This window comes from Mercenaria mercenaria, chromosome 4 (assembly GCF_021730395.1).
Source record: "Mercenaria mercenaria strain notata chromosome 4, MADL_Memer_1, whole genome shotgun sequence".
NCBI lineage: Eukaryota > Metazoa > Mollusca > Bivalvia > Venerida > Veneridae > Mercenaria > Mercenaria mercenaria.
The window spans coordinates 22,201,494-22,225,459 of NC_069364.1; the positions used below are offsets into that span (position 1 = coordinate 22,201,494).

The 23,966-nt window shown below is 33.5% G+C and overlaps 2 protein-coding genes across 4 annotated transcripts in view; both read right to left on the minus strand.

Moving 5' to 3' along the window:
• Nucleotides 1-23,966, minus strand: part of LOC123551167 (titin homolog) — a 280,515-nt gene that overhangs the window by 47,432 nt on the left and 209,117 nt on the right. The window lies entirely within an intron of this gene.
• On the minus strand, nucleotides 6,381-9,439 carry LOC128556247 (uncharacterized). The gene is made up of 3 exons (XM_053540705.1): nucleotides 8,847-9,439; nucleotides 7,469-7,601; nucleotides 6,381-6,757 (listed from the first exon to the last, which is right to left on the minus strand). Exons 1-3 carry the CDS (start codon nucleotides 9,004-9,006, stop codon nucleotides 6,679-6,681), a joined length of 372 nt encoding a protein of 123 aa, XP_053396680.1. The 5' UTR covers nucleotides 9,007-9,439; the 3' UTR covers nucleotides 6,381-6,678.

The following is a 23,966-nucleotide window of genomic DNA, read 5'->3' on the forward strand; positions in this document are numbered from 1 at the left end:
GGAATAACAATAAATTTTGTTTGAATTGATCAGTTAGTTATTTCAACAATATTGAACTTCCATGACGGAATCTCCTTTTCAATATACCGGTTTTCGTAACCCTTTTGTTTTTAAAAAAGTACGCTTTCTCATCAGTTTACCAAAAAAATACATAAACTAGCTAGAGCGTTTTCGAAGTAAGTGCTGTCTCCCACAATTCCTAAAATCTAATAAGTAAGTCAATCTTTAAATCTGGGCCTTTTAAAAAAAAATTTCCAAAAAAAAATTTAAAGTGATCTTCCACAAGCTTTTTTTTCAAAAAGGGGACAATTTCAAAAAAAAGTAATAATTACTTGCCCCGTGAGTTCATCAAAAACAAAAAGTGTGAATTTTGAAAGCATTTGCCTATACTTTTTCAGAAATTGTTTTCAGATTAAACCAATCCAAAATTTTAAAAAAAGGTCATCAAAAAAAGCTAGATTTTTTTTTAACGCCCGTCAATGTTATCTGGGATGGGACAGGTGTGAATTTGAAAAAATTGCCTGTAGTTCTGGAGAAACCAGCTACAGAAAATTTGACCAATGAAAAGGGGGGGCAAAAATAAAATATTTTCAAAAGTCCCGCTAAAAAAAAGAGGTTTCCAAAATAAAAAATTTTTAAAAATTCTTTTAAAATGATACAAAGAAAATAAATCCAAAGTTTATTTTAAAGTTTTTTTAAAGATTTTAAAAAACCTAAATTTTTTAATTAAAATACTGGTTTTTCTTTAATCAAAAAATCACAATCCAAATTTTTTTAAAAACAAGCCTAAATTATTTTTCCTTCTGATTGTAAAAATGTCTTTGAGTGTTTGTGGCGTGAATTCTTAGGTTCTTTGTTTTTCTGCCCTTCTTTTTTGGGGGGTTCTGCAAGCTGTACAATGATTACAGTAAAAAACCTCTTGGGAAAATTTAACCGCACAATCAGGGCAATACAAACCAAAACACAACCTGAAATTAAAAGAAAAATACAAATGTATCAAAATAAGGCCCTCAAAAGAAATTATGCAACTGTTTTAAAAGATGACACTTAGTCTTTGGCTTGGCAGTAAAATCGTTGTAATGAGAGAAATCTTTCCCAGCTTTTAACTTCTCCCAAAACCCGTCATTTTGCCTACCCAGTGGGGAAAGTCATTTAACAAAAAACATTTCCCGGGGTAGATATTCCCGCTTTCTCATTAAGGAAAAAATTGGGGCTAAAAAGCTAGACTTTGGTTTTCCATAAAAATAGTTGTCTTACTTCGTGTAAGACTTTCATGACTGGGGGGCAAACTTGTGAATCTAATTATACAGCAATGTTTACAACATTTTAAATTTGAGCAAAAAATTTTAACCACAGTAAGACGCTTACACCAGGGGAGTTGAACAGCTTCACTTTCATCGGGCAGCTGGTCAAATTTTAAAATTTCCCAAAAAGAAACGTAATCTTTTTTCAACTGATAATTTTTATAAAAATTTTGGTATGGTCATTTTACCTTTCTTCTTTTGTTTCAAGTTCTCGGGAATACACTTTTTTGGGCCCAGTCTACAAACTCTGTTTTTACTGCAAAAACTGCCCTGTCCTGAAGAAGATAATGATATTTTGTTGTTTAAATTTTAAAATTTGGCAAGTTGGGGGTTTCTAAAACAGACAACATTTTACATTTAAAATAGAGTAAAATTTTGGCAGCAATAAATTCTTGAACAACTTTTTCATTTTCATGTTTTATAACGGACTTTTCTGAAAAGGATAATGAACTTCTTTAAATATATTAACTCTGAAGTACAAGAGTAATTACAATGTTACTAATGTGCGAAATGTCCAAAACACATTTTTCTTTATTTTTTGGCTTCTTCCCAAAATATCAAGAGATTTAAATATTTTTGGCTTTCCCAAACTTGAGAAAAACGTTTTTTTTACAATACTAAAGGAATCAGCAGGGTGTGAATGGGGAATTTTTTTGTTCTACCATATGTTTTGATAGCATTTAAAAAAAACTCTAATGTGTATTTGCAAATTAACGGCTCACGCAGCTTTCGTTGCTCTGTCTTTTGCTCACTATTCAAATGGTATTTTACAGTCAATCCTGGGCCATAAAAATGGGAAACTTGGGACTAATGAAAAAACCCGAAAGAATCCATCACTTTGCAGGATGGAAATGCAACTACAACACCATGCCAATTCATTTATTAACAAAATTTTTTCATCTGCCGGGCTGAAATTTTGAAAAAAAAGGGAATTTAAGTCCCTAGCCTTTTAAAGAGCACTTTATTTATTTCAGCTTTAATGCTGCATTGTCCAGATGTACTTTTTAAATTTTAACGAGAAACTGATGCTACATTTAATTTTTTTTTTCTTTTTGTTTAGTTTAACGTAATATGACACAACATAGTCATGTGGGGACTTTTTAAAACTTTTATGCTGGGGGAAAAATCTTTAAGTGCCCTCCCAAATTACCAGGCAACAGAAAACTGGGCAGAACCATAAACCCTTCATAATCCCCACATAAAGAATTGTAATCCAAAACCAAGTCAAAAGAAAAGAAAATGATAGCAAGACATAAATTTATATAAAAGTTACAAAGTTTATAATTAACCAAAAAACACTGGTCTTAACACAATAAACAACTACACAATTTTTAATAGACAGACACCATGTTTTTAACTTTAAAACAAAAATTTAATTTTTTAGCTTAAAATAATTCAAAAAAAAATTTCAATATTGATTTTCAGTGAAACTTAAAACACCTAACGTAAAATTTTTTGAAATATTTACTATCCGGTAATTTTAATATATTTGTTCAATTAAAGGGGTTTATACTGCTTAAAAACAAAAATATCAAAAACAACAAAAAACAATACAAATAAAATTATTATGGAAAAATTTTACCTGAAAAAAAAAAAAAACAAAAAAAACATTAAAAATCCAAAATTTTATAAACTAAAACCCTTTTCTTCATTCCAAAATACTAATCGCTTAATTTGCTAATGAATTTCTGACTCTTTTCCCAAATTAGGACTAGGGGATTTAAAACTAAATGGTGACTGTTTCAAGGGAGACATTTAGAAAGGCATAAGGGTTTTACAAAATTTTGGGGTTTGATTTTTGCCAGATCTTTCATGCCAAAAATTCATGCAAACTTCACTATGAAAAAGGAATGTCATTTTCGTAAAAATTCAAAAACGACCCATTTAGGGAAATGTAGAGAACAGAGTTTTTTTAAAACAATTCTAAGTAGAAAAATAAAAAAAATTTGGGAGGAACTAGCCCTCCTACAGCATCTGTAAAAAAAGGTAAAATTTTCAATTGATAGGAAAAAGAGGAAAAAATGTCATGTAAGTTTTTCCAAAACCAAGTCACTGTTGAAAATGATCGAAAATAAACCCCCAAATGGTTTTCTCTGTATAGGCTACAGCATGTAAGGGAGTATTTTCTGTCATCATTACCCGCTGAATATAAAAATCAATAAACAGTTTTGCAACCCTGTGTTAAAAACTTTTGATTAATTTAACAGACCTTTACGAAATAAACAGCTTAAATATTTAAACCCTTTTAGGAAACTCTTTCTTAATAAACTCAAGGCAAAAATTTTTTTAAATTTCTTTAATACTGAAAATTAGTTTACAAAGTAAAAAGATTTCAAACACCCAAACATTTTTTCTCAAGTATAAAAAAGCAATATTGTTTTAAATGGTCCATGTAAATCAGCACTGTATTAATTATCAAGTCAATAAACAAAGCCACTTTTCAAAAAAAGCTTTTGTGACAACAAACAAGTAATTATCTATGGGAAAAGGGTTTTTCAAAGCAAAAAGTTTTTAATAGAGGTGAAAGTTAAATATATGCGATGTATTCTAAACTTAAAGAAACAAAGTAAATAATAAATATTCGTACAATATAAAAATAATTACATTCATCTTGTGCATCCACTTGGGACTTCTCCTATGGTATCTTCTCCTAGGTCGGGGTGACTTCTGTTATAAATTCTCTGCTGCTAAATAAAAATGTAAAAGTTAAGATTTGCTACAAGACCATTACTTTTGAAAAAACTTTTATCAACAATAATTATTGTTTATCAAAAAAACTTGATTTTCCTGTCTTACAACGATAAAGTTTTAATTCAAATTTAAATGGGGAAAAAACAAGACAAGGGTAGATGCAAATCAAACTTTATACTATATTAAAAATAAAAACGCTTTTTTGCTTTCAGATTAATAAACAAACCTTTTTTGTTTTAAATCTGTGTCGGCTGCGAAGTGCTGGGTAATTTAGTTTCAATAATCTGATGTGTTTCCCGAAAAATTTTAAGAACAATACAAAATTCAAATCGAGTTTTTTGGGGATTTTTCCCTGGTGTGACTTTGATAGTAAAAACTGTTTTAAATTTTTAATCAAAACTTTGATAGTAACGAAATTCAAAACAAGGGTTTTGGGGGTTTTTTCTCCCCGGTGTAGACTTTGAAGTAAAAAACTGTTTAAATTTCAAGTAATTTTCTTTGATGTAACAGAGATATTTGACTTTATCAAAAAAATTTAAACCAAAGGGTTTTAAACAATTTTCAAGAAAACCCACCTCTGTCTGACTGTACAACATCACTGTATAATGCGGCAGACCTTCCGATACTCCTCAAAGTTGAATTCCTTCTCCTGCTATTTAAGGGGGGCCCTTGTTTACACCAAAGAAAACCCGTGGGGCCCTTTGGGGAGGGTGCCCCTGTCTTCAAAATGTCAACTTAAAGCCCCAAAACATCTCACCACCCCACATTCAAATGTAGCCAACCCTTCTTAAATGTTTTCCTTACCTGAAAATGTTTGGTGTGACATGAACTGCAAAAGGGATAAACGCAAACAACCCCAACCCCTCTTTTATAACTCAACCAAGATTTACTTGGGTAAGGGCCTTTCCCTTTTTTGCCCCGATATTTGTTTTAAGACTCTAATTCCCTAACGTATTCACACAGATAAATGTTTGTATTGGGGCTGGACAGGAAAGGCGACCCGGGGACAGTAAACCCTCAAAAAAAATCAACACCTTACAATATTTACAATTTATTTACATAAAATGATTTTTTCAAAGAACAGAATTGAAAAAAAAAAAGATTAAAAAAAAAAATAAAAATTCATACACCAATAAAAGTTCGTAGTTTCCCTTTTAATTTTACGTGGTACAGTTCTTTATTTAAATTGGAACTTTTGGCACAAAAAAATCAAAAGTTTCTTGAAAAAAAGTCCCTTTAAACCCTGAATACGTTTATTCGATTGGCTCCCTAGGTGTATTTTGACCCCAATTCAGAGGAAAACAAAAATCACGTCTTTGCGGGTTTCGGGAAACCATGGGACGTAAGCTTGCGCGGGTATCACATCCAGGCGATGAAAACAATGGGGCCCGGGCATTGTACTTCCGGTTATGCTCCCAGGAAAAAGTCGGGGAGAAGCTAAAATTATAAAATTGGAAAGCCCCAACAAAACAAATAAATCAGGGGGATAAAAATGCACCTTTTGGGGACACCTCCTCCGAAAGGGTCCCCTAAAAAAAACGTGCTACTTTTACAAAAAGTATGTGCTACTAAGTTCATACGTCACGTTATTAAAATACGTCACTAATTACTTCCATTATTACAAAAATTACTTACTTAAAAGACTAAAGTTAAAGTATGAAATGATATGAAAAGTATATGATGAAAAATATAGTAATGGAAATGATAAACTGCAGCCATTATTTACAACTACAAATTAACAAAATTCAATATAAATCAAACGTTATATCATAGGTGGTATCGATATAATATCTAATGCCATACACTACAACGGACATTAATTAGATGTGATATAGACTGGCACACAATTACAAATTACAATGATATATTACATACATGGTACTAGACTTGCCATATAGATTTATACATAACAATACAATGCAGTAATGGCGTTCCATAATTAACAAAATGTTTGACATAAGTTTTTGAAACAGTGCTTTACAATTATCACGATACAAATTTCAGTATAAATCTAATATCTTATATAAACGAAACATTTAGAGTCCTCTTTCGAAATAATTTACAAAAGTCTGAAAAATTTAATAAATTATCCTAACATACCGAAACTAGCTAAAATCATATGCCGAAAAGTAAATGTTACAGAATTCTGTAGAATGCACAAAAATTTACCAAATAAAAATCGTAATGCAAAAATCATACAAAAATCTAACAAATAAATTTCTTACCTCGATCGAGCATAAATTTCTAGCAAGAAAATAATTCAGACATAGATTCGTCTATAATGTCGGAAGGTGGTGTGCGCAAGGCATATCTAGTCCAGTCTATCTAAAGGGTAATGTCCCGCCAAATACTAAATTTCATGGGATTCACGGCTAAGCCGTGGACTCTTGCCTATTTGTATTTCCACGGGCTTCACGATATAGCCGGGAAATCTGACTACTTTGGCGCGGATTGAAATTGACAATTTGAGGCCCATTATAGTGGTTTTGGGGATAAAAACATAAATTACTGAAGTTTATAAAATATCAACTTTCTTATTACTGAACCGAATTTAATGAAATTTACATGGAAATTTAAGTTATGAAATACAGAAAAACATGAGAGGTATTTTATACGTAAAATCTGACATTTACCTCAATAACTCAAAAATTTACAAAAAGATGATGCAATACCTGCATTTACACTACAGATAAAATAAGGCCCGTATGTCAATTTGTGACAGTGACATCTCATGTATGTGGTCACACAAGGACATCAGAGAGCTGAAATGTAACAAAAAGATGTAGATGCAATATTGTCAAGTCCAAAAACTAGGGTTGGGATGATTTTAAAATTTTGAAACCTGTTAATCATTTGTATGAAATTAAATCTAACCGGTTAATTGGTCGCCATATTTAAAATGTTGTTTTCTTTCCGACGACCATATAAAGGTACTTCCAGCAGCTGACTTCATTGGGAACTTACGGACTTTACCGTTTAGAAGCAGTGTATTAATTAATAAGTCATATTTTGATGTATTTTATTTTAGATATATCACAACAGGCAAATCTGAGACTATTATGTTCAAGTTGATGTGTTTTAGCAAAAATATACTGCAGGTCTATGAGTATGAGCTGGTCAAAGAAATGTATAAACATCAAAAAAACGATTTGTGAGATTTATTGTTTGAGAGCGAGTAGCAGTTTGTCAAAATTGAAACCGGTTTCACCTAGTAATCGAATCGAATCAGATTAACCGAGTAATCGTCCCAGTCCTACCAAACACAGCATTTACTCAAGAATCAAGATTGCCCCCACCTCAAAGTTTTAAACATGTTTCATTTAAAAACATCATTTAAATTTTAACTTTCTCGGTAGAGGGTCACCAAAAGAACAGCTGTCCTGTCGTCATGCAGGGTGAGTGGTTCGAAAACTTTTTACACCCCTGATCATTATATAGTAACATTGAAGAAATTAAAAGCACACAGCATTTACCTCATATATTTCTCTTGAGACGAAAGCACATCATTAGAACCTAGATGAAGATATAGCCGTTCAAAGGTATTACGACTCAGCTTGGCAGTTAGTGCATTGAGAAATCCTTTTCCGTCACGTAGAATCCGGGCCCCTAAATACAAAAAAAAATTCAAACATGAAACTTGTTTGTTTTATAATAAAAATGCAGATTAATACAAATTTAGTTTCAATTTCATGTTGGAAAAGAAATACTATAGCAGGTTTAAAATCTGTGAAGGAAACCATCAGTGGGCACAAAGGAAACCACTATAATATAAAACCATGCATCATAGCCATTTTCTTTAATTATACATTTTGTTTAATGATGGTTGTAAATGCAAATTCATAGAATAACTCTGCACTCCAGCGCATAATTTTCAATACCAACCATTACAATTTATTTTTCTTAGACATGTTTATTGTATTCTGATATGTTAAGTTTGTACCGCATTTTGTACAAAATTGATTTGTGACTATTTCATTATTTCACTTGTTTTATCCACATGCATATTATTATGTGTGGTGGTATATTATAGGGTTATTCTTCTGTACAGTAAGGAGATATATTTGGACAAGAACCTAGCAGCTTAGTTTACATTAAAAATATTGAGCTGTACGCAAGACAGCGCGCTCGACTTTTTTCAGTGCTCAGTGGCACAATAAGCTGAAGGTCCGAGGCTGCACATTTTCTCACTGGCAATTTCTGAATCAAATATGCGCTCTTGCCATATTTACATTAATTCCTGTTTTGGCACAGTCAAACTGATCATACACACAGGGGTGGCATATTCAATTGTCCGTATTGCCCAGGTTGTCCCAAAGCTTGTACGGACAAGTGAGTGTGTGTGTTCGGGTTTAACGTCTTTTTCAACAATTTTTCAGTCATATAAATGACGGTGTCTACCTGTAGCAGAGAGCACAATACCCAACTTTATAGTGCTGCCTCAATGGAATATCACGCCGTAGACACGTGACATGATACCCACCCAGTCACATTATACTGACACTGGGCTGACCAGTCCTAGCACTACCCTCTTAATGCCGAGCGCCAAGCGAGGAAGCTACTAGTACCATTTTTTACGTCTTTGGTATGACGCGGCCGGGGATCGAACCCACGACCTGCACTCGAAGCGGATGGTCTACCACTAGTCTACCGAGGCGGTGGTACGGACAAGTGAAATTTGACCAGAATTTACTATATAACTATTATACGGACAAGTGAAATATATCAAATGACAATAACGGACAAGCAAGTCAAAATCAGATTTCGCCGTCCCTGACACAAAATGTCAAATAATCAAACATTATGAAAATTTTCCTATACATGTCAGCAAAATACTATTTGGAGACCACTTACCTGGTATAGTCAGAGGATCCACATTTTTGCTATCAGCGTCAATGGAGTTACAAATGTGTCTCACGTTGGAATCGCCTGCAACAAGAACACCGGTGCCGTCACTGCCGTGCGTCAAACCTGAAAATACAAATCTAAAACGCTCCTTGGCTTGGAAGGCCATGACAAGGGCAGAAAACCTTCGAGCTTATTTAAGATAACACTGGATGACTGGAACAACAATTACTATACAGTGTCTTATCTTAAATAATCAGACGAAAGCTCCGAAGTTTATTTGTCAAAGACAAAATGTTATATCCGAATTACTAAATCCGGATATGTGTTTACCAACAGTCAACGCCGCCCCTAGTTGGTATAAACGGTGCAGATTTGATACAAAAAATATCCAGAAAGACAAAATTGGGTATTCTTAACCAACTGCTTGTCTTAGTACTCAAAATTCTTGTAATCTGTGCTGTATTTGCAAATTTGCCAAAGCAAGGTCACAATGTCGCAAGAGCTCAAATTTCAAAATTTGAACAACGTGCAAAGCAACTGTGCGCACTGAAGTCGGCGCAGATATCAGGCGCATGCGTAACGGATACTATAATCGGCGATCCTCTGCGCATGCTTTCGCACCTGGCACTCTTTATTTAGACCTAAAAAAATGTCTCTGATGATAGACCAAACGGCACCTGTCAACGTTAATGCGGCCGTTAAACAGCATCAAAGTGTCTACGTGTCATCATTTCGATAAATTACCCAGATTTTCTGTTTAACAATGTTTTCTGACATCAGAATTTTTACGTCATAACGTTAGGTGGCACGCTGGAAAAGAAGCCAACAGATAACAAGCTCATATTTGCCGAATGTCGCCAATATTGTACGTAAGAATAATTGGTACTGTGTTAGAATAAAAAAAAAAAATATCTCATTTAGAGGATTGCTCTTGAAGTAGTCCATTGTTTGGCATTCAGATGCGCATTACTATATCAATCAATTCCGAGTAATGAATTTATTCGACGACACATCACAAAATGAGATATATTAATTGAATAATTTCCTGAAGGTTGTGTAAAGATCTGTTCGCATACAGACAAGTAACATCATTTTTCTACCATCACACTGTATATTAATTAGTCGCATTGGTTGTGCAGGTTATATTTAACGGAAACAAAAGGTCATGCGCTCAACTCCAGTGATATCATTATTGTTTCTAGCCTGGCTATTGATAGCGTCGTTCTGACGACCAAGGTGCGGACGCGGAAGGACGCAGACACCGGGTCGACTAGAATAGCTCTCCATACTTCGTATAGTCGAGCTAAAAACTTAACCAAAATTGGGACGGCGACGCAGATACCTGTTATCTGAATAGTCGAACTAAAATTAATTAACAGGAATATGTACAAGAAAGGAATCTTTGAATGGATATATGTTTTAATTGCAAACGCCGTACAGGAGCAATGAAGTGGTCAGGGTACACAAATAAACCACCGATTATACCTTCAACGGCAACAATATGCATAGTTAGTGCACTTACCAATCATCTTAGGAGCCAACAGTTCAATTTAAGACAAAAGGCAGAAATGCGTCCAAGTAGCTAAGCTGAAATTAATATTGACTACTTAACATCGCTTCTGACCAAGTCTGCTGATAATCATGAAGATAATCAGTTAGATGTTTATATATATATTATGCTGTGACAGCCCAATAGAACAACTTCAAGATAAGAAGTTAATTATATATTTCTTCTATTTTTATTTCTGGTATACTCTTAAAGTGACCAAGCCACTCCACACCAAGTTTGATGAAGTTCCATCAAAGGGTTCATGAGAACAACTTATTCAATAAGTCAATCAAAGGTACATGATTGTATTTATATTTATCTCCGGAGCCACCCAGACTGTATCATTTTATCAAAACTGGGATGGGACATAATAGTGGTGCTACATGCTACAAGTCTGATGAAGATCCATTGTGTTAAGTCAATTCAAGGTATTTTTATTTTAAGACATAAGTCCCAATAAGGACTGCCTGTCCCCATTTCAACAAAGTTGGAGATGGCATTATAATCTGACCAAGTGCTCCCACTTCAAAAATATTATAAAACATGTTATGATAATGCTACAGACAAAGTTAGTTTAAGATCCTTATCGCAGTTTATGAAAAGAACTCATTTGCCTGTTTTTTTTTCTGTTTTCAGTTATGTCAGCCCATAGAAGGAGCAAATGTGACCACTTTAAATAATGAACTTATGACGGTTATTAAGGATCGTGGCATTCCCTTTGTATATTCTTCCTTGTTCAACTTTCCCCTTCGGGTTCCTGGTGCTCTGTGCTGCCGAGAAATTTACCCTTACCTATTATCTTTTGATAAGGGTCCATGCAAGGATGCTAGTGACTATGTTTGGGGATAATCTGACCAGTAGATTCAGACGAGAAAATGTTTAAGTTAACATATTGAACCAGGATGCCTGACCATTCATCTAAACGAATATGTCACCCTTAATAGTCTAGTCCGATTTTGCAGATATAAGCTTATTTAAGAAGTTACAAGCATTTTGTTAGTATTTGGTCCAACATATTTTGGGTATGCTGGATCCAAAAATATATGTTGGCCATCTGGCAAATGCCTCTGAAAGGGTAAAAAATGGGAGCAAAAATGACCACTATTTTTAACAAAAACTTTTCCTTTGATATTACTTTATAATACAAATCTTTATCTGTAGATATGTTTCAACAAATTATTTCATGTAAATAGTATAATTGAATAAATATTTATCAATAAGATATGTCAAAAATTAAAAATGTGAATTTTACGGGGTTCCAGAAGGGGAATTTGAAGACAATTAAAAAAAAAAATAAATATCGAACATCATTTATGGAACAGAGAAATGAGACTAAGTATTAGATTGTAAACTTCCGCTGGAATTTTAATGTCAAAAAGAACTGTTTTTTGATGAAATCATTTTGCAGTTTTAAAATAGTCATTTAAGAAAAACAACAACGGGGAAGCTAAAACTTAATTAACAACATGACAATTTGTCTGTAATGAACAGAATATAATGTAGAACTTATTTTATCCTGGTAAGATCATTTTATTTAATAATCAACATTTTAATACCTTAGCATCATAATAATTGGTGAAAAATAAGTGTGACATGGATTAAGATTAAGGCTAATTCATGTTAACATAATTAGTATAAACGATACAGGTCTCTATCACAATAGTGAGTCAAATCACGTTTTTGTTTAAGTCCTCATATAAACTATTTGGGGTGTTTTACCTGTTATTCAATGTACATTAATCCTGACAAGAACACACTCTTTCATGATCATTAAGGTTTTAGAGGTGTCAAGAATACTTCATGGAATCAGGTTTTCTAAGAATTTTTTATAGGTAGGACAAATTTATATATTTTATTTCTAAAAGTTTTTAGAGATGCTTTGCTTAATATACTTCGTTATATTTTAAGATTTTGTGAAATTGTATTCATTTTAACTTTCAGTATCTGTGATAAGTTTATTTATAGTCAAGTCAAGTTATTTAAAGATAGCTTTTTATATGGTATAATTGCTTGTGAATGATATATAATATTATTTTGTTTTCATATGTGTTAAAATATTCCGAAGTAACAATGGACAAGAATTTGCATCTCAAGAGACCATTTCAAGATAGCACATAATAGTGCATCATTTGTCAGGAGGCAAAATCTGTCAAAACTTGAAACTAAACAGCTTCAAGGCATAACATCTCTAAAAGAGCGTGCTGAATCAAGATTTTTTTTAGAGATTTTTTCTAAATATGAAGCCATTAGTAGAATTGAAAAAAATAGATGAAAATGACGAAATACGTTGCCATAGAAAGTGTTATTCTAATTTTGTCCACGAAGAACTAATACATACTATTCAGTCAAAGCTAAGTTTAATATAAAACAAACATCAGATAAAGCTACATCCTCATCAAACTTATCATATACTTCTACTAAATTGGGAAATGTGTATGTTCTGTCAAGACAAACAAAAGAAGAAGAATACAACAACATGAAAAACTCCTTAACATAACTAGTCAGTGATAGTATTTTGAAGGATTCTAAACATGACTACACAATGCGATTATTACTCTCTGATGTCAACGGAGGGCAAATATCATGAAAAAGTTTAAATTCTTTTCGATACGGAGTTCGCAAAGCCAAGTCGGACATCTCAAATACAGATATTGCCATGATCTTCCTTATACATGAACGTGAGTATGCTGAAATGAAATCGCAAATAAATCAGCTTTCAGACAGTTGGAACAGATACTCAGCATACGTACTGTAGAGACTTCTTCAACATTTCTTTGTCATTTAATTCTAGAATATCATCTTTCAAAAAAGCCCTACAACGTAAACTGAGAAACCGGTTTTAATTTGTAACTCCACTACATATATCTTTTGATGAAAGGAATACACTTCTTGTTCCATATGAATGTGCTGCGTCAATGCTAAGAGATGCCCATTATAATACTACTGGTAATAGTGATGAACGGCTGACAAAACAGAAATATAAGTCCAGTGACGACTTCTTCGACATTAGCACTTAAATTAAGGGTTGATTAGTTTTCTCTGGAAGGACATCCTGGACTGAGTGTGATTGAAAATGTTTCAGTAAACTGTGTTCCGGAGTGTCTGTTCATGTTTCTGAATTTAACGTATGGTGGACAAGAGCTTCTAGATGAAGAATTTGACCATAAAGATTCTGAACCTGATATGTAAACAAAAATTTTAAGTGTAGCACAAGATATTGTTTATGGAGTGAGTGATGGTAAAAAATGGACTCCTAAACACATAGGTGTTGCAAGTACATTGCACTAGATGACTAGGTTAAAACATTTAGTAAACCTATTTCATACTGCAGGACACATATTGAGCTGCAGAGACATACTAATAGTAGACACATCTTTAACTGAAAAAAAAACCCTGGAATCAATGGATCCTGAAACTGGTCATGCTATTCCGCTGACACTTACTGAGAATGAGATATCGACACATTAAACACTGTTGTTCAAAATTGTATGCATATATCAGAAAGGCTGGGACAGTCACATTCAGTTATAACTGTTGACCAGGCTCTTTACTTAAAGCTTGTGGATTTGAAATGGGCAGTGACATAGAATGGGTGATTTGCAAATATCAATGAATTATTTGAAATCTAGTGTAACTTTTTAGCACTTCCTACAAATAAAATTGACATAGTAGATTTTTATCAGAAGCTGATCATGTAATAGCCTTCAGATAAGACGTTGGTTGTTTGCGTCGGCTTTTAGGAAGAAGAAACTGTTGAAAACACTGTCATTGAACTTCATTTGGATGAATTAAAGGCTAAACTTGAGGAAGCTGACACAAGAATCATTCTTCATGTTGTTCACTGCAGTAAACTATCAAATTGTAACACTGTTGTTGTTTCTGCCAGAGATACTGAAGTATTTGGTCTTACTATGCCACTTGCAGGAAACAAATGCAACAGTATTGATGATAATTGGAACAGTGAAAAAACGAAAATACATTCAAGTCAACTAAGTATTAAAGAAATCCTCAATAACTGAAGAGTTGCGTAGAAATTTCCTATCTTTTCATGCACACACTGGCTGAGACACAACATCAAATTCTGTGGAATCGCTAAAGATCTGTATTTAAAGTGCTTACAGTCAGTGCAAAACTGATAGAAGGTCTTAGATATGGACAACTGCCTGATGAAGTAATGAAAAACTGTGAATATTTTATTTGCAAAATGTATGGCCAAGATGCTATAAGTACTGACAGTGTTCAAAATGTTATGTTTGGCAGGTCTACAAGTCCTGAACACATACCCCCAACCAGTGATTGCTTGCTTATCAAGCCCTGGTATAGAACCAATCAATTGTTCTCAATGCAGACTGCCTGCACCGTCCGACATGGGATGGAAGGTGGCAGATGACACACTTAAGCCAGTTCTTCTTACACGTGATCCAATTCTCCAAGCTTGTATTGAGTTCACTGCTTGCAAGTGTACACCTAGATGTAGGACCCTCAGATGTATTAATGTAAAAAGACTAGGCTTTTATGCACAGATATAAATTATGTATATGCGATAAAGCATTACCAGCTGTATGAACTCGAGGCAGTAAATTAACATGAAATGGGACTGTGAAAGCAAATATTTCAATCTATATTATTTTGAAACAATTATATAATAAACAGTTTATGGATTTATCTTCTGTCCTGTAAATTGATTCCAAATATTAAATTAGTGTACTGTATTTAGCAATAGCTTTGCAATTATAACCAAGGTGAATAATTTGATAATCATCTTTTTGGCAAAATCGTCAAGTTATAGTGGGTTTTTAAATGCTAGCTTTTTTTCTCCTAACGGAACACACATTTGGATTAAAAATTAATTTTTCTTTGAAAAAGTGTTGTTAATTTAATCTGTTACTATGTTAAACATAACTTTGATAAAGAACCCCACATATTTTTGGATACTTGAAATACTATTACATATTTATATTAGAAATATCTTAATTTGGCGGCCATTTTGTTTTCCGCCATTTTGACCTACAAAAAATTATTTGTCAGATGGCCAACATATAGTTTTGAATTCAGCATACCCAAATTATACTAAAAAAGTATATGAGACCAAATACTAACAGAATACCTGTACCTCTCACATTTATTGAAATCTGGACTAGACTATAACAAATTTCAGGTGAGCTAAGATGGTTAAACATAGAAAATGTAGGTGAACTTATTCTGAAATTGTTTCAGTTCTGTTTATTGAAACAAGATTTTTTGAAAAGTTTAGAGCTACTAGATATGTAAGGTTCAGTAATGTGTTCGGGTGTGTGTTGCGGGTCGTAATAGTGGGAAATATTGGTATGAAAACTTAAACTTACTTTTCAGTTCAAAAAGGGCCATAATTTAATTGAGCCGCACCATGAGGACACCAACATAGTGCATTTGCGACCAGCATTGATCCAGACCAGCCTGCGCATCTGCGCAGTCTGGTCAGGATCCATGCTGTTTGCTTTCAAACCCTATTGCAATTAGAGAAACTGTAAGCGAACAGCATGGATCCTGACTAGACTGCGCACATGCGCAGGCTGGTCTGGATTCATGCTGGTCACAAATGCACTATGATGGTTTTCTCATGGTGCGGCTCAATTCAGCAAAAGTACTGGGAATACTTAGATAGCCTACAGATATACTCAGATAGCCTACATATAGAGATTGTTAAATGAACAAGTGATAAAGGATACAAAGGCATATGTCAAACAGTTTGCACAAAGTATGAACTGGTACAAAAGACTTGACCAAAAGTTTTAGGCGTTAAGGGTCCATAATTTAGACAAAATCCTTAATAGAGTTATTTACTCTTGCTTAAAAATGAACATGATGGCGGTACACAAGTGTTAAAACTTTCAAAGTTTTATCTCAAAATGTAAACTGGTACAAAAATTTTAAACAAAATGCTACTTTGACGCCGTGGCGAGTAGGATAGATCTACTTATTCTTCAAATAGTTGAGCTAAAAATCAAAATAATACATTAACCAAAGTTTCATGAAAATCCTTCAAGGGGTTTAGCAAATATAGAGCGAACACAAAATGAAAGGCACAAACCTTTGACCTTAAACGGACATTGCTGACTCATGAGTTCTGCACATTGTCTTGATGAGGTAATCCTTTGAACCAAGTTTAAGGAGTTTAAATTGTATGGAGCTGAGACAATTGCTGACGAACAGAAAGAAGGACGAGCAGAGACCATTCCTATAACCCCAACCAGCCGTGCCAAGGAATCGAAAATCCATATTACGCTCAAGGTCTTGGAAATGGATATACAGGTTGCATACGCAGAATGAGTGATCACAATAGGTAACATTGAGCACTTTTTACCATTGTTAACTGACATATTTATAATTATACATGTAGTATGACAAACATACTGTGATACAGATAACTAAAATTTAGCAATAGTAAATCATTAGGTTATTAATGTGTTTCATATTTGAGGTTATATAACCCTAAAATATTACATGGCGTTTTGAACAAAAGGTGAATTTCGGCCATGACTGTGTTCAAATCACCAGCACCAGGTTCCTCCTCATTACTTACCTGAAGATATACTGGCAATATGCAATTTTCCTGCCAATAACAAGATGTCCCAATTTCTACAATTAAAATTCATGAACGCTGTCAATTAACTTTGATCTAAAGGATTTAAGTTCATTTTTCTATTTTTAGCGATTGACCAAATATTGAATATTTAGCACGCCATAGCGGCATTTTAAACTTTTATCCAAACAGACAAAAGGTCATCTAGTTATACAACGCGGATATGTTCTATATTCAAGCATGGGTTAAGCGTTCCGAGCTAAGACTAAATGGTAGATGCGTTAACGTTCGGAACGGTTGTCAAATAAAATAGCCATACTTTCGATATGATAAATGAAGTCTGTAAGAGTATGTATTATATAACATTTGTTGTAACGCCTGACAAAGCAATGTCATCTTCTAATATTGTAGTACCCGTCGGATAAGTTTGCGCATCCCATAGTAACGTGTCGTTTAATATTTAAAGCATTTATCAACAGTTTGTAAACCAAGTCGAGACAATCCCAACTTGAGGATTCCTTGATGTCCTGAATAAAAGAATCTTATTCTATCGACAACAACGCTGTACGACATGCCAGTGTTTCCTGTTTATTCTATTTAATATGATTTGTAAACACACAATTGATCCAAACCGTTTGTCATACTTCAATTCTTCTGCATTATTAACGTTTCAAATTCTTCACTTGTACTTAACTATACTTAGTACACGGAAACAAAGTTATGTGTCTATCATTACGTTCTTGCTTTTCTATTACCATTGAAACATCACTTGTACCATCACTCTCACTTTACATTTTAGGGGTATTTTACCTTTGTTTAACTAAGATAAGATCAAATAGTTTTGTTTGTTTTATTTTATTTTTCAGAAGAGCATACCTTCCATCTGTGTTTATTAAAAATTGTATCAAAAGATGGTGCTTTATTACGTCAACTTACGTTTTTTATTTTTGGTTCACAGTTTTTGATTCACGAAAGTTACGTTCCAAGTGTGCATTTTTGAATCCATTTCCTACTTGATTTGTGTGTGTGTTGGGGGAGTGGGGAGCAGTATGTGCTCTTCAGATAATTCCGTCATACATAGTATCTCAACGTCTCCTGCCGTTATCCTTGACAAAGGTGCTGTAAGGGAGGTCTGTCTACATGCCCTTATTCTACTTTATGTCAAGCAAAACGTGACAATGTGTTTTGTTATTGTAAATTTTACTGGTAAAGGGATTTAAAGTTCTAGTAAAATGTTATCTGAAATGCTAACCATGTCATTTTCTAAAGTTGTCAAATAGGCCTTCCCTTTTTCAAATTTTAATGACATCAAACCTGTGATCGCTCGATTGACGGGCGAACGCTCCACCCCTTGTTTCATTCGGTCCGACATGACATGAGGGGTGGGGTAATTTTTGAATGGGTGAATTAGACAAGAGACTATTTTTAAAGGTTTATATGTATTTCAAGTTTCAAAACTGGAATTATTTTAAAATCTGAATTGCACACATTTGTTAACCATGGTTTAGAATGTTCGTTTTAAAAAGATGAGTGTTAACATTGTTTGAATGGTTGTATATACCGATGCTGAAATAGCGTGTAGCCCGACCTGATCGTTCTTTTTTATTCTGTGTTAAAAGATACGCTTGCATTATTTCATACACGAAGGAAAGAACAATCAAATATGATTAGAATTTAAACAAATGAAGTTATCAGTTAATTGTGAAAACACGAGACTTCATTGCTATCACTATCCTCCCGTTTATTCATATAAACTATTTACTGTTTTTATAGTGCTGTTTTAAAACACACTGAGTGGTCATGTTTCGGGGGACCCGTGTTCTAAATTTTGCGAAAAAGTGGCACTGATCTTTCATATTTTATACTTCAGTTCGTTCATATCTATAACTTGTTGTAACTCCGGGGCTCCTCTCCATACATATCACCCGGTTTTGTTTCAAGCTAAACAAGTTGAAAATATCCAGCTATATTATTCACGTTATTCAAATTCGATTTTTTGTACACATACTGATGAAAACAGTGAAAGTGTTAAATATGGATACGGTCAAATGCTGACAAAATCTACGTTAAACATAAATGAATATATGTATATAAATTTGCATATAGAGCTACTTTCATAATGATTAAATGTCATGCAGAAACAGTCGACAGTTTAAATAAAAATAAACGCTAAACAAAGTATAAATGTTGACGATACTTCGTTATTGCTAGATAGCTAGGGTCTGAAAGCTCTTTGCACTCTACTTTAAATGTTTTAAATGAGTGCAAGGTGTTCCGCTCTAAAGGTGAATTTTGATGAAACACATGTTGTATGGATCGGTGCTTTGAAATACAGTACAAGGTCAATGAAAAAGATGGAAATTGAACTGGGGTACAAAAAAAAATAAACTGCTGGGTTTGAAATTAACGGTGCCCCTAAAGTGACATGTTACACACTTTTTTTCCACTTAGGTAATGTGAGACGTTTTTTTTATTTCGTTTATGATTTCGTTTAAACGAATTAGTTATTTCGTTAAAATGAAATGGTTTCGTTTAAACGAAATAGTTATTTCGTTCAAACGAAATGATTTCGTTTAAACTTATTTCGTTAAAACGAAATGATTTCGTTTAAACGAAATAGTTATTTTGTTTAAATTCATTTAAAGGGAATTCCGATAGTTTTTTATGCGCATCTTTCTGCGCAGCCGACACTTTCTATGGAAAACTGAACTGAAGTCAACATTTGTTGAAACATGTTACAGACAGTCTTAAATATGAGGAATCTTGAATGAAATAACAGTTCTGATAAGTTTTATCAGTAATCAAATGTTGATACTGGTTTATGTTGTATTGACAAGTATCATGCCTGACAGGTATCTTGCAATTTTTGTGGTTGTGTTTTCAAATCGCATTTTGGTACAAAGACAGTGTTGTTCATATAATGTAAGATAATTGACTTAGTACTGATAAGACAATATCACCTTTCAGATTATTTAGTATTCAATTATAGAAAGAATTAAGAATTTTAAAACTTTTTTTAACTTCTAGCAGACATACATGTAATCAATTTGGCCAGGTTCGCGCCATTTTCCGTCCGAACAGGTGTTGTATTCTAGCGGTCTTAACATAAAATTTAGCCTGGTGACCCATACATTTTTAGCCATTTTTATGCTCACAATACAATTATCTATATACAAGAAAAATAGGAAAAAATTTTATGAAAATTTTTTTTTTCAAAATTTAAAAAATATTCTTCACTATGGGTATTTTTCACTGAAAAAAGTTCACAAAGTAAATATGAAACAGTATTTTTTTTTTCATTTGTACCCATTATTGTAAGGATAGAGTATTACAAATATGACTATGATATCAAATAAGTATATGATAAAATCTGTAAAAAGAAAGAACTTTATTGTGCTGTGTTGATGTATATTTTGGTTGGTATTTATAAAAAAGCAGAAAATTATGAAAATGTTGAAAAATCGCTAGCAGTTTCAGCAACAGTGGGTGTGTTCAAAACAATTTTTCACAAAAACAAACCTGGTGACCTATTGTTTTTATTTGTTCATTGTTTTCAGCACAAATTTTCCTATCATATATGTGAATTCAAAAAAATTCTATGAAAGAAAAAAAACTATAGGAATTCTCTTTAAACGAAATAAGAAAAGTCTCACATTACCTAAGTGGAAAAAAAGTGTGTAACATGACACTTTAGGGGCCCCGTAGAAATTTCATATTGACCATAATAAATAAATATAAAACCATGTGCGATATAAATTACAAAGACAAAGTTGATGAAATAAGAAACGTAATTTCATACTGGAACAAAAAACGGCCTTTACCGCTTGGCCGGATAAAATTTCTTCTTTTACCATTGCTGACACATCTTTTCATGTCTTTACCAAATCCCGAACACAGACCTTAGCGGAAATAAACTGTTTGGACTTCGTTTGGCAAGGGCCGGAAAAGATTAAAAAATCAGTAGCAGTAAAGGAATATACAGAAGGCGGATTAAAATGGTTGACGTGTACGAATACATTACAAGTCAAATGGTTTATCGCGGCCAGAAATTTGTACAAACCGGCCAGAAGTTGCGAAATTGTCATTTGTGCAGGAAAGAAGCGTTTACCATAGTGTCCAGTACTGGACAGGTATAGTGACCATGCACGGACACAGCCAATTTTCTCAGAGGGGGTCCGATCCCCTGCCCCCCCCCCCACCCCCTGGAAATTTTGAAATTTAGCACTTCATTTTTTGCATTCTGGGACAGTTTTATGGACTAACCTGTTAAATTTGGGAAAATGATAAAATCAAGCTTTCTTGAAGGTAAAATTCTTAGTTTCTTTTAGATAAATAATATGAATTATGTCGGGGTCTTATGTAGCAGCAGCCGCATATACTTTACATGCAGTCCTAAAGTTGCCTTTTTCGAAAAACATTTTCTTTCCTTCTTGTCTTCTTTCTTTTTTTAAAGATTTTCCAGAGGGGGTCCGGACCCCCGGTCCCCCCCCCCCCCCCCCCCCACCTCTGGATCCGCGCATGGTGACATATCATGCTTTCTGTTTATGCAGGTAAACTTGTGTTTGGTTAAATTTCAACAGAGCACAATTGTCTGAACAGTGTACAAATTCATTACTGTTTTTCAGGCAAGGGTGGAAAAAAGTGGTAGACAATGAAAGCAGTAACATTTTTATTAAAAAAAATAAACAATGAGACAAACATTTCCAACATCTTTGGACGGTTCAAAAATCCCATGTTAAACATACGATAAAGCCCGAAACGCGTGAAAATGTTCCGAATGTAAATCGGGTGAAGTAGGCGCTCTATGTAGAGTTAGATTATGCGTCTAGATTGATTAAACTGGGCGAGTCTACTTACTTATTACTTGAGGATGAAAAAAAAACGTGTTTTTTAAATGTTGCTCTTAAACAAGTGTGGCGGTTGAAGTACTAAAAGTACAACAACAGTTAATTCACAACAAAATCGTACGGTCTGTTTTATAATCAGTAGAAGCTAGTCGTATTTACGCTTATGAAACCTGTTTCACCCATAAGTAAAGAATTCACAGGTCCATCATGAAATATTTTCCCCAGCGTGCATATACTTTACCTATTCAATATGATCGCGGCCGATGCCGCGATCAATAAGTTAAAAACTTACCCGGCTTAAAAGGATGTTAAGGGGGTAAAAATAACAAATGTTACAGTCTTACCGGTAATGTATTAAATTTATTTTATAAAACTGTGGAAAGGGATACATAGACATAATGGTAAACAATGTTAAAAATTGCTGTAGGAAAGATGTATTGCGTGCATATTCAGAACTGATTGAAAAATCTGAGAAAAATCTGTGATAGCTACGGTCGACAATTTTCTTGAAATGCCATTATTCTATAATCACTTTATTCTCATTGATAGAAAACCTATATTTTTCAAGTTATGGTATTATAAAGATATTAGATATGTGAAAGATATTATAAAAAATGGGTATTTTATTGACCTACAGGACCTAGACAGAACTTCCGATTCTAACATATGCATGAATGAAAAGAGCAATATCACAAGCTTTTAAATCCATTCGTTTGAAGGATAAAAGGTCAGGTTTGAACTATGTTTTCCAAGTTACATCTTTTTACGAAGTCTATTGTAAGTACAGACAAAGGAATAAAACTAAACACTCCGACGATAATTTACTGAATATGTATAAAAAAGAGGTAGAATAACAACTGTTTATAAACATTATTACAATTTCTGGTACTGGAATGTATAAAAAAGGAGCAGGGCGCCCTACTATTTGATTTTTATACATGCACAAGAAGAAACAGTTCTAATTTATAGCAAAACCGTGTGTAAACACTTTATAAATTCTGGCGATTTTACTCGTTACCAAATAATTTCAGTCCTGTTGCACCCTCGCGAAATAATTAAGCCCAATGTAAAACCGCCCTCGTTTCTTTTTTTTTCTTTTTTTTTTGTTATATGCCGGTATTCAAAAATGTTTATATTATTTCGACACTTTCTGCATTTATTTGATACGATACCTCTTACATGTTATACTAAAATATGATCACATCATGTTTGTCCAACTATCATTTGACTTTGGATGTAAACTATTTTAACATTTAGCCTGCTTTCTGCAAGTAATTTTGCCTTTGATCTTTGTCTGCACTGTTCGCTATTCAGTCTGTAAATTTTCAGTGAACATTCCTTCGAATAATAAAATGGTGCTGCTCAAAAAGAATGATAGACCAGACCATTTTATAACGTTGGCAGGGTAAAGGTTAATGAATGGAATAGTTAAGATAACCTTTAAATGATGACGGACCAGCAATAGCTATAAAGCTCTTGTGGACGTACGTGACAGGGTAGATAAGTTTTCTTGCTTCAAATTTCTTCTCGCTCACCACTGTGGGTTCGAAACCTCGCTTGGATAATTCTTAAATGTAAGGAAAGTCAACTAGCTGGCTAACGGAATATCGATAGTTCCACGCAGGTACCAGCCAGTGCCGGACTGCAATAATGCCTAGAGGGGAACATACGGTCTTCCATTACCTTTATGGAAAGTCACATCTGACCTGTAATTACATCGGTGAGACGTTAAACCATTAAAATGGAAAAAAAAGTAAACAAAAAAAAAAAAAAAAAAAGCTGTTGTCTGATCAATAACATATATAAATAATATAAATCTGGTATAATAATAATAATAATAATAATAATAACAAATACCAAGATACCGACTTAAATTTGTTTTATTCTTTGAGTATTGAGTAATAACATTTACCATAGTTCATGTCTTCTGTATGACGAGGCATGGAAGCATACGCTGGACTTGGGGGTAGAAATTAATATCGTACCATCAAGAAGGGATAGATTGATAAATGTTTTCGCTATTAAAGTAATTGCCCGTTAAATAAATCGTGGGACTTTTACTGTTTTGCCGAAACACTAATTGAAACATTGTAAAATTATAATCTTATCATAGTTATGTTATGTTTAATCACAATAGGTACATTATTGTTCAGCTGGTAAAGTTCTTA

Bases quoted from the DNA above. Each gene is read 5' to 3' on its own strand.
- LOC128556247 (XM_053540705.1), bottom strand. From the start codon at position 9,006: ATGGCCTTCCAAGCCAAGGAGCGTTTTAGATTTGTATTTTCAGGTTTG. The intron at 7,602-8,846 runs GTAAGTGGTCTC...TTTTGTATTTAG, and splicing joins GGATCCTCTGACTATACCAG to GGGCCCGGATTCTACGTGAC. The intron at 6,758-7,468 runs GTAAATGCTGTG...GTTACATTTCAG, and splicing joins TCTCAAGAGAAATATATGAG to CTCTCTGATGTCCTTGTGTG.